At 38.7% G+C, this 17,534-nt stretch overlaps 2 protein-coding genes and 1 pseudogene across 6 annotated transcripts in view; 1 reads left to right on the forward strand and 2 right to left on the reverse strand.

The window, feature by feature from the left end:
- LOC126633088 (putative disease resistance protein RGA3) overlaps window positions 1-17,534 on the reverse strand; it is a 118,089-nt gene that overhangs the window by 46,311 nt on the left and 54,244 nt on the right. The gene's annotated exons all lie outside the window — the stretch shown is intronic.
- On the forward strand, window positions 1,616-11,505 carry LOC126633092 (THO complex subunit 5B-like; annotated as a pseudogene).
- LOC126633090 (bZIP transcription factor 23-like) lies at window positions 12,115-15,681 on the reverse strand. 5 transcript variants are annotated; one of them, XR_007626953.1, is made up of 5 exons: window positions 15,530-15,681; window positions 13,962-15,056; window positions 13,212-13,321; window positions 12,891-12,992; window positions 12,703-12,807 (listed from the first exon to the last, which is right to left on the reverse strand). XR_007626953.1 is itself a non-coding variant. In XM_050303647.1 (4 exons), the coding sequence occupies exons 2-4, from the start codon at window positions 15,042-15,044 to the stop codon at window positions 12,486-12,488; spliced, it is 1,257 nt and encodes a 418-aa protein (XP_050159604.1). In that variant the 5' UTR covers window positions 15,045-15,056; window positions 15,530-15,681; the 3' UTR covers window positions 12,115-12,485. The 5 variants fall into 5 exon arrangements, 4 of the variants coding, with proteins under 4 accessions (XP_050159604.1, XP_050159601.1, XP_050159603.1 ...); XM_050303647.1 differs by lacking the exons at window positions 12,703-12,807; window positions 13,212-13,321 and adding an exon at window positions 12,115-12,557; XM_050303644.1 differs by lacking the exons at window positions 12,703-12,807; window positions 13,212-13,321 and adding an exon at window positions 12,115-12,560.

Raw genomic sequence — 17,534 nt, forward strand, 5'->3', positions numbered from 1 at the left:
TAAACTTTTATAATTAGCCAAATTCCTCACTGATTTTAAAATCTAATTTTCTATCTATTTTGATCACGACGACAACACATGAAAACTATATGAGAGCAAAAAGAATGAAAAATTGGATAGATTAGGGGGGGAATTAGCTATTTATAAAATTTTAGGGAGATAATCGTCTAAAGTTAAAGTTTAAGAGGTAAATTAACTAATTATAAACGTTCAGAGGCTAATCGGCTAAAATTAAAGTTCAAGGGAGAAATTGGCAGTTCAATACAAGCCCGTGGGACTAACTGACTAATACCTCTTTTATTTAATGAGAAAACACTTGTTAGGCTTCCATGGTAGTTTGAGTGAGTGTGATACTTATATATACAAATTAGACAGTCTGAGTTTGATACTTATAGCACTACACAGTAGTGTGAATTTCATAAATTGGTATATTACACTTGTTTATACCATACTTAGGGCCTCCGTATTTAGATATCGTATAAATATTTGGAAGACTCAAATGTAATTATGTAATAAAGAAATGGGCAAATATGTAAAAAGAGGAGGAGCCCTTATTCTATAAAAGGGCATCCTTACCCTTACAAACCCGAAATCACGAGCCTCCTCACATCCCCTAAGCTCTAAGCTCTCTCAAAACTCTCATTTTCATATTCAGAGCTCTCTTTCCCTCAGAAATACAATATCAGTGTGGACGTAGCCCAAACCTTGGGGTGAACCACGATACATCTTTTGTTATTTACTTTCTTGCAGATTCACGGTCGGATTTACGTTGTTCCAAGACTATCGGTTTTGTGCATCAACAACACTCATGAATTTTAATATATAGAACTCATGACTTACTCAATTTTTCAACTTAGTGTAAAAGTGTGATTCCTTTATAAGTTAAGTATATTGATATTACACTCACTTTTTCTAGCGCATTGTAAAAGACCTTATAAAAATTTACCAAAGTGTGTTTATTTCATGTTTAGTTTTATAAGTCAAGAATATGACAAAAAAAAAAAGCATCCATCGACCTATGGGAGAGATTTTTTAGTGTCCAGAACATGGCCCTGAATACTATATGTCATTATACAATTAAAGAGATTTGAAAAGAAAAAAAAAACTTTCCTTCCGATCATATTATGACATATGATATACCATCTTGTGTTTCAAACACATTAAAAACTTTCTCTTAAACTAGAGATTTTTTTTTATAATTAGCATTAAATTCGAATCGTAATAATTTAGACTTATGTGTCTTCTTTTACGTATATGTCACTACTTAAGTAATGGTATAAGTCTCACATTCACGTGCAAAATACCTTAACAACTTAAACTCATGTGTCTACTTCCATCACAAACAAAATAAATGATTTCATCTTATTTCTCTTATCTTTCAAATCCAAAAAACATTTTGAATGAAATTGCAGGCAATGCTAATTCTCTAAACTACCGTGTCATGTTTTCAAAAAAAAAAAAAAAAAAAAAACTACTGTGTCATAGTATGGACCAACTTGGGACGAAGATCAAATTTAGGACCAGAGAAAAATATTTACTAAATGAAAGGGGCACAGATGCAATAAACTCATAAATTTATTAAAGTGCAATTCTTGTTTTGTCCTTTGTCTTTCTTTTCCCCCTTTCAATAAACCAAAGCGAGTCGCACAGGAAAATCAAATTAAGGGAAAGCAATGGAAGACGACGAGACAGAGAGGGGATGCTAGTGGAGGAAGACGCCGCGTCACCGCCGCCGCCTAAGAAGCCGGAGAAGTCGCCCTACGAAATGCTTCAGGACAGCAAATCCTCGGTGGAGGACATAGTGGCGAAGATGATCGCCATTAAAAAAGAAGCCAAACCTAAATCGGAGCTCCGCGAGCTCGTCACTCAGATGTTCCTCAACTTCGTCACCCTCCACCAGGTTGGGAAATCTTTCTAGGGTTTCACATTTATCAAAAGATTAGGGCTTTACGGTTTTTTGTGGTTGAAAGTTGGGGATTTTGTTTGATTGAATTTGGAATTTGCAGGCGAATCGCTCGATCTTGCTCGAGGAGGACCGAGTGAAGGCCGAGACGGAGAGCGCCAAGGCGCCGTTGGACTTGACAACGCTGCAGCTCCACAATCTGATGTACGAGAAGAGCCACTACGTGAAAGCCATTAAAGCTTGCAAGGACTTCAAGTCCAAGTACCCGGACATCGAGCTGCTGCCGGAAGAAGAATTCTTTCGCGACGCACCGGCCAATATCAAGGAGCCAATGCTGTCGAATGATGCCAGCCACGACATTATGCTCAAGAGGCTCAATTTTGAGCTCCACCAGCGCAAGGAGCTCTGCAAGCATCATGAGAAGCTGGAGATTCATAAGAAGGGTCTGTTGGAGACGATTGCAAATCGGAAGAAGTTCTTGTCCAGCCTTCCTTCGCACTTGAAGTCGCTAAAGAAGGTTTCTTTGCTGGTGCAGAACCAGTTGGGGATTCAGCATACCTAGAAGCTCAAGCAGCACCACTCAGCGGAGTTGCTTCCGCCAGCTCTGTATGTAGTTTACTCGCAGTTCATGGCGCAGAAGGAGGCGTTTGACGAACAAATTGAGTTGGATGTAGTGGGGAGTGTGAAGGATGCTCAAGCTTTTACCCACCAGCAAGCAAATAAGGACACCGGTAAGTAATGCTCGACTCTTACGATGTAGATAAGGATATAAATTTTGATGTTTCATGTAGGTTGGAAGTTCCCCAATTGAAAACTTAATTTTCGAGTGCTTTGATTTTTTCTTTGGATTTGGTTTCGGTCAGCTTAGTCTGGTTGAATAAGTACTAATGTTGTGTAATGGAACAGGCGTTGCTACCAATGTAGAGACTAGTAGGGAGGGGATGATGCACCAGATGAGGACGATGATGGGCAGAGAAGGAGAAAATGGCCATAGAGGGTTCCAGTCAAGCAAAACCTTGAGCAGTCAGGATTGTATCAAGTTCATCCGCTGAAAATCATCCTTCATATTTATGATGATGAGGTTTCTGATCCCAAGTCTGCAAAACTTATCACACTCAAGTTTGAGTTTTTGTTGAAGTTGAATGTTGTATGCGTTGGAATTGAAGGATCCCATGACGCAGCGGAAAATAACATCTTATGCAACCTATTCCCAGATGACACTGGCCTTGAGCTTCCCCATCAGGTAGTAATGCCTCCTCTATTTGTTGGTATTTGGTTATATTTGTGCCTCGTCTATCTGATGTCTATTCTATTAAGTGTTCACAATTCTCGTACTTATTTTGTAATGACTAATACAGTCAGCCAAGCTTCTTGTTGGTGATGTTCCTGCATTTGATGAAAAGAGAATTTCCCGTCCATATAAGTGGACCCAACATTTGGCAGGAATTGATTTCTTGCCCGAGGTGTCACCTTTGCTTGCTGCCCCTGAAGCTTCAAGTGGCGATATGATAGGAGCATCCTTATGCGACTTAGTTAGCTTGTTTTCTTGCATTTATGCTATTACTTCATATTTATTTTAGTATTTTAAGCTATTTTCGTGTGTTTGTAGATCCAAAGGGCTAAAGTAGCAAGAAAATGCATTTTAAAGTAGTTTTGGGCTTGGAATGATAGCACATGTATGGAGTAAGGAGGATAGACGAAATTCAAGACCAAAAGAGGCTAGGATTATGATGAAGTTATAAAGAAAGTAATTCAAGAAAAGGAACTGAAAAGAGGATCCTTAATTATTTTAGGACACTTAAATCATGATTCTAGAAAACCTGTCCCCTATCCCCTTGCCACTTTTCCCTTTCCCTTTCCTTGCCGTGCAAGGCAAATCTGTCTCCTTGCCCTTTTCCTTTTGGGATTATGATTTGTTACCCTTTTCTTGGAGGATTTGGAGTCTTAAGACCTTTCCAATTTAATTTCCAGCCATGCTTTTCCTTCCCTTATAAATAAAGGACCTTGCCGCACCATTCAACCCATCCATTCACACTTTCAGCCATCCTTCACCACTTAAACCATCACCCCTATATAATTCTACACCACATTCAGCCGCATACACACACCAATTCACAACCTTTGCCGCAACTATTGGAGAAGAAGAAACTTTGCCGTGGCTTTCATTGGAGGAGGAGGATTTTGTGCCGCAAGCCACCTGCAACCATTGGAGTTTTAAGAGTTCTTTCTCCCCTCGTTTCGTTTCCATGTTTATTTTACTTTGTTTTTCAATTATTATGAACATGAGGAACTAAATTCCTTTTTAGTTAGAGGCGAATTCGAAGCCATGATCATATGTTTAATATGAATTGATTACTTTCAGTTATTGTTTCGTAAAACATGAATATGATTTACTTATCTGCGTTATTGAGAACTTATTCTTGTATGTTGATTGAGGATGCATACTTAGTTTGCATGCAGGGATTTGATGCTAAATTATAAGGGAATTTCACCTAATCGTTATGAACTTATAATTAAAAGTAGTGGAGATTGCTAGTCACAATCGTGTTAAGTAGATTCTTGGCAGAAGTATCATGCAGTTCATAGTCACGAATGTCTTGTCAATGCTTATGATTTTCATAGAACTTAATGATCTTTTATATGTATCTCTATCATGCTGTTCATATAGGGAACTTGATGAGAATAATTTGGTTGCGATGCGTTGTCCATTCAATTCAATGAACTTAGGAAAATCTGAAAGTTAATTAGTGCATTCACAATTAATTTGGGGCATTGTCATTTATGGTTTAAAGAAACAATACTGGAATTCGAGTTATGTTGCATATGTTCATGTGTGGAGAAGGATCCTCTAGCTAAGTTTTTACCATTCAATTCACCCAATTTCATATCTAGTTTACTTTGTTTTGCAATTTGGTTAGTTTAATTAATTTCGTCCAAATCAATCCCCCTTTTAATTAAGTATGTTAGATTAGTTAGAAAAGTGTTCAAATCTGTCCAATTTAGTGTTTTGAGTCTTAAATTCGTCTAAATAACTCGCTAGAGTCAGTTTTGAGTCAATTTCACTTATTTGTGCTGTTTTGAGTAGTTTGAGTCAGTTTAAGTCTAAGTGTTTCTAAGTTTAGTTTTGTGTTTTTGAGTCATATTTGTGTTTAGCAGCCCTAGTTAATCCCCGGTTTAGAACGATCCAAACTTGCTTAATACGACAATTACAAGTTTAATAGGGTTTAATTTGTGTGTCAAGTTAATTTTCATATCAAATTTTGGCGCCGTTGCCGAGGATTAGCAAACTTGCTAATCTCCCTTGTTTGAGTCGCATGTGCTTTCTTCTAGTGTCAAAGTGTGTGTTTGTGTTGTCTCTGCCGTGCCTTATACTTGGTTGCTTAGTTGTGTTTGTTTCTTCGTTTCAGATACTAGTTTATGACTCGTAGTTCTCAACCTATTAGTGCAAACATCTTGGAGTTCGACGACGATTTTGAACGAACTTTGAGAAGGAAGAGGAAGCAACCAGAACCTAATCCAAGTTCAGAGGCCGAATCTGAATTTAAAGAAGAAGAACAAGTCATGGCAGTGGACAATCGTACAATCAAAGTACTTTCAGCCTCGGGGTTGGACAATGCCATGCCCCTTTGCATTCAATACCTCGTGGCTGCCCAAGGAAAGACCGATGAGTTCGAGTTAAAGTCAAGCTTGCTGCATCATATTCCCAAATACCATGGGCTGTCCATGGAAGATCCAAACAAGCATTTGAAGGTGTTTGAAGTGATGTGCTCAAGCATGACACCCATCAACGTTGATTGGAGTATTTTGAAAATGAAAGCCTTTCCATTCTCTCTTTTGGAAAAAGGCTAATGATTGGTTGTACGAATTGGCACCTGGAACCGTTACTTCTTGGGAAAGCTTGAAGAGAGCATTTCTAGAGAAATTCTTTCCAACTTCAAGAGTCATTCTTTTGAGGAAGAGGATTAGTGGAATCCAACAAAACTAAGGAGAATCGTTTTCATCATATTATGAGCGTTTTAAACGTTAGTTGCATCCTGCCCACAACATCAAATGAAGGAAGAGCTCTTGATTCAATATTTCTACGAATGACTCATTCCAATGGAGAGGCAAATGCTTGATGCTTCAGCGGGAGGTGTTTTGGTTGATAAAACACCGGTGGCTACAAAGATCTTAATTGTAAACCGAGCCTTGAATGCACAACAATATGAAGGAGTTGGACAAAGAGACACCACGACAACAAGTGAATGAGGTAAGTGCAATTTCTGAACTTCAATCTCAAATGGCTAATCTCACTGTTCTTTTGTCTCAGGTTGTTGATGGATCCAAAGTGCAAGGTGCGGCTATGTGTGGAGTGTGCTCTATGCAGGGGCATCTCAATGATCAATGCCCTCAATTGATAGAGAATGGAGGATGGGAAAATGCAAATGTCGTGGGCTACCAAGGTCAAAATCAGTCACGGAATGATCCATACTCTAACACCTACAATCTGGGCTGGAGAAATCATCCAAACTTAAAGTGGAGAAAGCCTTAACAACCTCAACAACAAGGAAGATATAGACAGCCACCTCCGGGGCTCTATCAAAGGCCATTCGCACTACCACAAGTACCACCACAATCTGCCCCAACAAATTCAGGTACGTCGTTGGACAATGATAAAATTCTTCAAGTACTAGCCTCTTTGACTCAGGGAATACAAAATCAAGCTAAAGAGATGGACGAATTGAAGAAACAAATGGGGCAAGTAGCAGAGTTCATGGGACAGTTTAGAGAACAAGGCAAACTGCCTAGTTCAACCATTATCAATCCAAAATGAGGTTTTGAAACCGCTAAGGCCATCACATTGAGAAGTGGAAGAGAGGTTGGAATCAAGCCAAACACGTCCAAATCAAGTAAAAAAGAGGACAAAAAGCTATTGCTCAAAGAGGAGGAGATGGACAAAGCCACGGCAAGGGTGGAATCATCCTTACCTGCGAGGAAAATGCACATTTGGTGGAATTATATTAGAATTGGTCGAATTGGGAACAACCTTACCTGATAGTAACGGATCCAGGTGCCAATTCGTACAATCAATCTTTAGCCTTTTTCCAAAAGAGAGAATGGAAAGGCTTTCATCTTCAAAATACTCCCATCAACGTTGATGGGTGTCATGCTTGAGCACATCACTTCAAACTCCTTCAAATGCTTGTTTGGATCTTCCATGGACAACCCATGATATTTGGGAATATGATGCAGCAAGCTTGACTTCAACTCGAACTCATCGGTCTTTCCTTGGACATCCACGGGGTATTGAATGTAAAGGGGCACGACATTGTCCAACCCCGAGGCGGAAAGTTCTTTGATTGTACGATTGTCCACTGCCATGACTTGTTCTTCTTCTTCAAATTCAGCCTCTGAACTTGGATTAGGTTCTGGTTGCTTCCTCTTTCTTCTCAAAGTTCGTTCAAAATCGTCATCGAACTCTAAGATGTTTGCATTAATAGGTTAAGAACTACGAGTCATAAATTAGTATCTGAAACAAAGAAACAAACACAACTCAGCAACCAAGTATAAGGCACGGCAGAGACAACACAAACACACACTTTGACACTAGAAGAAAGCACACGCGACTCAAACAAGGGAGATTAGAAAGTTTACTAATCCCCGGCAACGACGCCAAAGTTTGATGTGAAAATTAACTTGACATGCAAATTAAACCCTATTAAACATGTAATTGTAGTATTAAGCAAGTAGGGATAGTTCTAAACCGGGGATTAACTAGGGCTGCTAAACACAAATATGACTCAAAAACACAAAACTAGACTTAGAAACACTTAGACTTAAAATTGACTCAAACTACTCAAAACAGCACAAATAAGTGAAATTGACTCAAAACTGACTATAGGGAGTTATTTAGACGAATTTAAGACTGAAAACACTAAATTGGACATATTTGAACACTTTTCTAACTAATCTAACACACTTAATTAAATGGGGGATTGATTTGGACAAAATAAATTAAACTAACCAAATTGCAAAACAAATTAAACTAGATATGAAATTGGGTGAATTGAATGGTAAAAACTTAGCCAGAGGATCATTCTCCACACATGAACATATGCAACATAACTCAAATTCCAGTATTGTTTCTTTAAACCATGAATGACAATGCCCCAAATTAATTGTGAATGCACTAATTAACTTTCAGATTTTCCTAAGTTCATTGAATTGAATGGACAATGCATCGCAACCAAATTATTCTCATCAAGTTCCCCATATGAACAGCATGATAGAGGTACATATCAAAGATCATTAAGTTTTATGAAAATTATAAGCATTGACAAGGTATTTGTGACTATGAATTGCATGATATTCCTGCCAAGAATCTACTTAACACGATTGTGACTAGCAATCTCCACTACTTTTAATTATAAGTTCATAACGATTAGGTGAAATTCCCTTATAATTTAGCATCAAATCCCTGCATGCAAACTAAGTATGCATCCTCAATCAACACACAAGAATAAGTTCTCAATAACGCAGATAAGTAAATCATATTCATGTTTTATGAAACAATAACTGAAAGTAATCAATTCATATTAAACATATGATCATGGCTTCAAATTCACCTCTAACTAAAAAGGAATTTAGTTCCTTATGTTCATAATAATTGAAAAGCAAAGTAAAATAAACATGGAAACGAAACGAGGGGAGAAAGAACTCTTAGAACTCCAATGGTTGTAGGTGGCTTGCGGCACAAGGTCCTCCTCCTCCAATGAAAACCACGACAAAGTTTCTTCTTCTCCAATAGTTGCGGCAAAGGTTGTGAATTGGTGTGTGTATGCGGCTGAATGTGGTGTAGAATTATATGGGGGGAGGTGGTTTAAGTGGTGAATGATGGCTGAAAGTGTGAATGGATAGGTTGAATGGTGCGGCAAGATCCTTTATTTATAGGGGAAGGAAAAGCATGGCTGGGAATTAAATTAGGAAGGTCTTAAGACTCCAAATCCTCCAAGAAAAAGGTAACAAATCAGAATCCAAGAGGAAAAGGGCAAGGGGATAGGTTTGCCTTGCATGAAAAAGAAAGGGAAAAGTGGCAAGGGGACATGTTTTCTAGGATCATGATTTAAGTGTCCTAAAATAATTAAGGATCCTCTTTTCAGTTCATTTTCTTGAATTACTTTCTTCATAACTTCATCATAATCCTAGTATCTTTTGATCTTCAATTTTGTCCATCCTTATTGCTCCATGCATGTGCTATCATTCCAAGCCCAAAACTGCTACAAAATGCATTTTCTTGCTAGCCCTTTGGACCTACAAACACACGAAAATAGCTTAAAATAACTATGAACTAATAACATAAATGCAAGAAAACAAGCTAACTAAGTCGCATAAGTATGCTCTTATCACGATACCACTAAAAATGATTCTGTTATATCTGGTCTGTCACTTTATCGCCAGCAGAATCGAATACAGACAGTTGTGCGAAGAATTCGTTCTCGGATAAAAGCTCAGATGGCTCTTGTGTGAGTCGCTGCTCAGTATATATAAGGTCTTGAATCATCAAGAACACTCTAGAAAATCTATAGGATAAGGATACTACAATGTGATCAAATCCAAATCTTAGCTCCAATGTTTTGTTTTACTTGGTTGCGATTGCTATTGGCATTTTTCTGATATAAAGTAGCTAATTTGTGTTATGCTTATTTCTTTTAGTGCTTGCCCCTTTCTTTGGATCTTAACTACGTTTTATCTGTATATAACTTCTATGCAAGACATATTTTCTTTATTTTGCAAGTCCCTTAGTGTTTTGTTTGTGAGTGGTTAGGTATGCCCTATGTTGAGAAGTTGGCATTCTTTGATTGGCTTACAGGGAATAGATTGAATCACTTACGAAGCTTAAATGGCCGTCTTTGTCTTGTGAAAGTGTTCCATGGGCTTTGCATACCCCTTTGTGCAAATTGCATGGTTTTTCATCTGTAGGGCCTCCGCATAATGTGGCATCATCTCTGTCTGTAATAGATAAGGAGCAGAGTCAAGAACCTATGGATGTCAATTTGGTTAGACGGTCTGGTCCTTCAAAGGAAGAGCAGGAAAGTATCAGAGAAGATGGGGAACTTCCATCATTGGTTCCAGCTGCATCCGTTGTCAATGAGAACACACTTTCTCACCATAAAGGAGCTAATCTTGACCACTCCAGACGGCTGTCTTAACTTTCAAAAAGATCTCCAATCAACAAGGCCAAATCCCTAAGTTATAAGAAACATGATGTAGATTTAGATCTTTTTCTGGATACAGAGAGTGACCTGGACGAACCTACACTTGTGCTAGAGAAAGAAAATTTAGCATATGTTGAAAGCTCTGGAAATTCATGGGTGGACTTTGGGGTCAGAAAATATTGTGTTGTTTTGACCCAGAAAATAAACAAGGAAAAGAGGAATATGAAGCTAGAAGCCAAGGTAGCTAATGATTCATGTGGTATATTTTTTCGTGCTTTTGCATCAAACATAAACCTTTTGACATTTTTATCATTTCTATTGCGGCAGATTAAGATTAGCATGGAGTATCCTTTGAGGCTACCCTTTTTTGCATTGAGTCTGTGCACTATATCCGGAGAAAACCATAAAGAGAATGATGAGTCTAAGTGCTACAATGAACTTCGTGCATTGGAAGCAGAGGTAAGCAGTTGATAACATAGGAATAACTATCATGAATAAATCAGTCGGGGGCGTGTTTTATTGCACTTTCACAAGCAAACGATCTAGACTGCATTTATTTTATATGCACCACAACACAGCAATATGATCACCTTACCTTGCGGTGTATTGATTATGACTACAGTTTTTGTTCCTCTTCGAAATTGGAATTCACAGTTTCCCTTTCATTCTTCTAGGTCAATTTGCATATGGTGAAGATGTTACCTCAAAGTGAAGAAAATAATATCTTAGCTCATCAGGTTCGTTGTCTGGCAATGTTATTCGACTATTACATGGACGAAGCTTCCCCATCTTCTGAAAAGAGACAATACTTCTGTTGTTGATGTTGGTTTGTGCAAGCCCGTTAGTGGTCAGATTGCTGCCAGATCATTTAGAGGAAGGGATCGGAGGAAGATGATATCCTGAAAGGACATGGAATGCACCTTAGGTTATCCTTACTAGACCTGTAGTTTCGGAATCTGAATATAACAACGCTACTAGACCGCTGGAGCAGCCGATCAGCCGAGTGTTGGAAAAACCAACTCGCTGACAATTAAGTCTTGTTGCTCATTCAAAACATTATTCTTAGTTCATTTTCCACCGTTGAGTAGTATTCCTTCACAACTAGGAACGCAATGTATGTGTGAACGTGAAACGACCATATTTTTCTAGGATCGTCAAATTGCATCACTTTGACCGTTTGAGTTTGGAGTTTGTGACGGGTCCAATGATATTTTTAGCTGTTCCTTGGAACTTCATTTTGATCACAATATTGCTTTCTGTAACTCAAAAAGTCACTAGTAAAGTTTTGACTTGTGGACTGTCTCTTCTCTATGAAACTTGTAAGTCGCCTCATAAAACATAAGTGAGACCCAACATTCTGTAAGGTTATGTTACATGTGCAATAAATTTGATTATAAATCTTCATTATGCGTTAACTGTCACCCCCTCGTCCGGGCTCTCGCCATATCTAGGCTCGACTCCAACGTAGTACGATATTGTCCGCTTTAGGCCTCGACCATGCCCTCAAGGTTTTGTTTCTAAGAACTCATGAGAATTTACAATGGGATTTACGGTTTTGTTTTTAGTAACTCACACGAGAACTTCCCAATAGGTCACCCATTTTGAGAATGCTATCGCGCGAACTCATTCCCAATGGGTCACCCATGATGTTTTGTTTCTGGGAACTCATACAAGAACTTCCCAAGAACTCATTCCCAATGGGTCACCCACGATGTTTTGTTTTTGAGAACTCACACGAGAACTTCTCAACGGGTCACCCATCCTGGGAATGCTCTCGCGCGAACTCATTCTCAATGGGTCATCCATCTTAGGAATGCTCTCGCGCGAACTCACTTAGTTTCGGAGTTCCATATACATATAAGGCTTACATGATTCACTATCTTGGAAGATGTGGGATGTTACATTAACATTCAGCCATCAAAGAATATTAGTTTATAAGAAATTGAAGAGATGTAAAAAATAAAATAAGAAATTGATTAGCCAAGCGCATCCAAATCAATCAAATACCAAGGAGCGTAGCTAAAAATAGATTTGATAAAAAAGTAACAAAAACCAAAGATAACACAAATGGTTTGATGCACAACTCTCACAAATATGCTGTCAGGATATCTGTTTGACTAACGTAGTAAACTGAACATGTGAAATACTGACCATATTTTTCTTCCTTCCCCTCTTTCTACCTACTCTCACTCCCTCCCTCCCTCCCTCCCTCCCTCCCTCTTCATAACAATACTCAGAGGAGAAGAATATCAAGTAAATAGATATGTAAAGTTCAAATCTACAGCGCACACTAAAACTCTCTCAAAATCTACACCAAAAGACATATGCTCCTTTGAATATGTACAGCACCCCCCATCTAATCACATTCCTCTTGCAGCCCCGACACTTCAAAACGGACCTGTCATTGTTCTTCTCAAGCATCGCTTCTTTCCTCGTTGAAGGTTTATAATCTCCAGGTCCTGCTAAGTGATCAAATTCCAAACAACTCATCAAAAATTATAAAACGTCCATGTATCCAGAGTCATATAAATTGTTAAGCAGCAATTTTAATGCAGTTTTGAGCCTTTTTCAAGTAATAATACTATAGCAACGGGTAACACCAGATTGCAGAAAATTCTAAATTTTGGCGATTTATTAAAGATAATATAGTTCGAGGGACTTTGATAACAAAACTTTTTGGAAAACTGCTCAGGCTCTGGCTAGTTTGAACTGCATAGAAACAATTGAGCAGTTCAGGTACTGCAATGGAGTTGCAAATAAAAAAGAATTCCCAAATAGAACCATCGAAGTACCTGATTCTTCTGCATTTCCACCATTTCAGCCTGTTTTTTCAGCAACTCTTGGTTCTCCTCCTTCAGTTCTGCAACTTCTGCTTCCAATTCCGTTGTGTAAGCCTGGCAGAAGCACAAAGACGAAACAATATAAGAACCATGACGAAAACTACGACATAGAATAAAATGCAATAATATAGTCATCCTCTTTTTATCCCATGCAGTTCTATTCAAAGCAGAACTAACGTTCGAAGGTGTGGAACTTATTCAGTGCTCTAACGATTCGACATTATTCACACGACTACTTAACGTTATTACCCTTAAAGCAAGCGTTTCCATTACCTTGTAATAAACATGATCCTTAAAAACTTGTCATGACTGTAACTTCTCAAAATCTTTCATCTCTTTGACACGTCGAATTGCTATCACATTTACCATTCTGCCGCATGAATCTTCCATGAAGTTTTGGGATACAAAATGTCATTAGATGATGAATGCAGAAAGGTCAATGTCGAGCAAATTTGATAAGGCGACAACAAGATGAATTTGTTCAATCTTGATGCCGCTGTAAATATTTTTTTTTTCTAACCTTCTCCAGAACTACTTTTAAATACTAATCACGGAAAAAAATCTTAACTGCATCTGCGTCCACCATAAGTTTGATCTATAACTTAGCCGAAAGGACAAAAAATGTATAACTGCTCTATAACTTGAATCTATTAAGATGTTGAACTAAAATCTGATCTTCGCCGAAAGGACGAGAAATGTATAACTGTTAAGAATCAGCTGACTTTCGATTTGAGTTCAGGATCTACTAATCGTATCAAAGCTAGAGCTTAACACAGATCCTATAAGCTTAAACTTTTAAGATCGCATACACAATCTCTTTAACTCCAAACATACCATCTTTCAAACATAAAATAGTGAGTTGATAAAATTTCACACCTCCATTCAATGGTTCTTTATTTACTTTTTACATTTCACAGAGCTTGAAATTCTGTATTCTCGTAATTAATATCTCAAATTTACTATAAGCTGAAACCGTACATATATGCCTGACAAAGCAGTAAAACAAAGAAGACATATATTCACCTGCTTGCGAGCTCTGGACCTGGCAGCTGATTCTCTGTTCTTAATCATTCTTCTCTGCCTTCTCTCAACAACCTTCTCCACAGGCCCGCCGCCCTTCCTCCCCCTAAAACCGCCATTAAACACGTAAGGCACCGGTGACACAGACGACGTATCAGTACCATTACTCTTCTCAATCCCATCAGATGACAACAGTTTCGCAGGTGAAGGCGTCACCACACGAACAGCTCCTGCAGCTCCTAACCCAACCATTCCCATCCCTGAACTCGGAACCAAAGCGCCATTCATACCCAGATCACCGATTCCCATCATCCCACCCCTCATTCCAGGACTACCCAACTGAGCATTTGGTCCCATAGGCAGCTGAGAAGTGTTGTAAGTCACAGGTTGTTGCTTGGGAAATATTTGCTGCTGCTGCTGTGGCAAGTGTTGCTGCTGCTGCTGCTGCTGATTGTGATGCTGACTTGATCTAACCCCGTTAGCATTCAATGGCAAATTCGAACCTTGATGATTATTGTTCTCAGAAACTCGATTCCCCATCACACCAACACCGCTATTCGGTTGCTGAAACTCGAATTCCAAACTACCAGAATTACCAAAACGAGACAAATCACCAAAAAAACCAGCACCATTAGGCTTTGGAGCCACTTGTGCATCTTCTCTCACAACCCCAGCTCTAAACAAAAACTCCTCCAAAGTCATCTCCCCCAAAGTCGGCTGCCTCTGAGGCATATTAGACCCGCCGGCACCCGTTCCTTCTTTCGAAAGGTTCTTCCACACCTCATCCACAGTTTTCTGGCTCAGGGTCCGGGGTAGGGTCAGAGAGCCCTGCCTCTGAAGAGACCCCCCACTGCCGTGGTCAAGGCCGTCTTGGCCACCAGCGCCGCCGGCAGCCGGTGCTATAATCTGAGTCTCTTCAGCCGTCCATATGCTCTTCAAGAGCTCATCCATGTTCATAGACCCAAAATCCTTCCCTGAGCCTCCAATGGTGTTCTGCAGCTCCTCAAACGTCAGCGTATAGATCGACGACTGCCTCGCTATCAGCGGTTCGTTCCCAAATCCCTTGAAGTTCATGTTGGTTCCCATTTTCTGTGAAATCTGAGCCAAAAAACAAAGACCCAAAAAAAAAATACAGTTCAGATATTTACTTGCACTTTCTTCGACTGTTTTACTAAAAGAGCTTCCCTTCAGCTCACGGAACTCAACAGTGTCAACTTTCACCCATAAAAAAACAGAGTTTGAAGAACACAGACCAAAATCTCAGCTACCCCTCATCAAATTTCAGTCGAAGCTCATATTTTTTTCACGAAAATACGAAAAATCTGCCTAAAAAAAGGTATCAAAATTCAATTTTTTGCAAAAATAAAAAATCCCCAGATCGAAAAGCACAACACTTAACACATATCAGCAACACACAGCAAGAATCAAGAAGTAAAGACTGAAATTTTGAGGAACCCTATTATACAAAAGCATTAAAAAAGTAAAAATTATAATTTTAGATGAACAAAAAAAGGAGGAAGGGGTAGACAGAATTGGGTTTTTCTTCTTTTTTTTTATCTTTTTTAATTTACCTTGTTACTATTTTTGGTAAAATGTGTCCGGTGGCTGCGGTTCCTCCTCCTTCTTAGGGCTCTGGTGGAAGCGCCAAGTGTCTGCTGCTCCTTTGCCCTTTCGCCTTAGCCTTTTAAGACACCCGGCAGTGGGGAGAGTGGGAGATTATTATTATTATTTAATTACTAAATTATTAAAATAATGGGCTGCGTGGACCAATCAGATGAGAGTGGGAGGATTTGATTTGACCGCTGACCAATGAGGTTGTGCGATGTGGAAGGATCTGGACCGTCCGGGTATTTTCGAATGGAGGGCCGGATTTGTTGGTTTGCATTTTGTTAGTGGTGGCGACGGGATAAGAACAAGTGGGTTGCAGTACACTCACAGAAAAAGCGGTTGGTCCACTCACGTTAGGTCAGGGCATTTTCGTCCACAACATTAAATTTCTATATTTTTAGGGTTTTTTTTTTTCCTTGTTTGGTGCACGTGAAAGCGCTGAACCGACAACGGTAGGTCTTCAGGACAAAATTTCAGATATTTTCGTAGGAAAAAATCTGTAATTTCAGTTTGATGTTTGTACGATAATACCCTTGTAATTATTCGTAATTTTCAATAACAAGCTCGGAGCAAACTGAGATAAGGCCCCGTTTGGGATTGAGGTGATTTTAAAAAAAGCCATTGTGAAAAAAAGCTGAGGGTCATTTTTGTGTTTGGTAAACTGAAAAAAAAGGGCTTATTTTGGAAGCTGCTGTGAGAATAAGCTGAAAATCAAAGGAAAAGCTGAAGCTGCTATTTGCTGCTTTGAAAAAAAGCCAATTTTTTCAAAGCACACGGAGCTACAGTGCTCATTTAATAAAAAGACACACTATCATCCTGCTTTTTTTTCCAAAAGCACTTTCACAAAAACGTTTACCAAACACTCTACTCGCTTTATTTCACAGCCGCTTATTCTCACAGCACAGCCGCTTATTCTCACAGCAGTTTTTTTTCAAAGCACAGCAATACCAAACCAGCCCTAAGACTTGCAAGTAAAAGCCAAAATAAAAAGAAAAAGGAAGAAGAGGTTGGGGAGAGAGAAAAGCATGCTTAAACATTTTGGTTGCCACCGACCCCAACCAAAGAAAGTGATCGAGGGTTGGGGGAGAAAAAGTTTTGGTTCGTTTCTACATAAGAGAGAGAGGAGAGTTTGAGACTTATATATCGTTTGGTATGCAGACGGAATAGGACGGGACGGAACAGAGAAGAAGCAAAGATGCTTTCGGATGGAAATAAGGAGAAAGAAAAAGGAGACGAAGAGGCTATAATTTTGTGTTCCACGAATGTGGAACGAGTCGTTCTAGGGGATGAGGTGGAACGAAAATTCACCAAAAACTCGTCCTATAAAACAACGCGTTTGACCCGTTTTAGGTGCACTAAACGTGCTACGTCCCAGTCCGTTCCATCATGTCCCACGTAACAAACGGTACCTTACATACATTGTTCTCTTTCTTTTTTAGTTGTGCACTACCTATTTTTTTGTAGTCCTGGATTAATTAGATCAAAAGAGAATAAAGGAACGTAAAATAAAAAGTGTTGAAAGAAAATTGAGGAACTAAAAAAAAATGAAGAAATAAATTTCATACTCTTTTTCCTTTTTTACACTTCTGTTATTTTATTTATTTATTTATTTTTGCAAGGGTAGTTATGTTCTTTGATTTTATTTATTTATTAAAGGCCAAAAATAAAGTTGATAAAAGAAAATTAAGGTATTTAAATAAAAAAGTACAAAAAGAAAACAAGTGAAAATCATTTACTCAAAAGAATGACTGAATTTTTTTGGTCGAATAAATTAAAACTTGAACTAAAAGTTCATTTGAAGCGAAAAAGATAGTAGACATGCATGATCTAGTAGTTTAGATGTTAGCTAGATATGGACAAAAAAAAAAAAAAACTAATTCATATAAAGGAGTGTTTCAAAAGGTTGTGGACTGAGTGCATGAGCCAGCCCAATAATGATCCACCAAAAATGGTAATACTGATCTATCA

Source organism: Malus sylvestris, chromosome 8, assembly GCF_916048215.2.
Source record: "Malus sylvestris chromosome 8, drMalSylv7.2, whole genome shotgun sequence".
Taxonomy (NCBI): domain Eukaryota; kingdom Viridiplantae; phylum Streptophyta; class Magnoliopsida; order Rosales; family Rosaceae; genus Malus; species Malus sylvestris.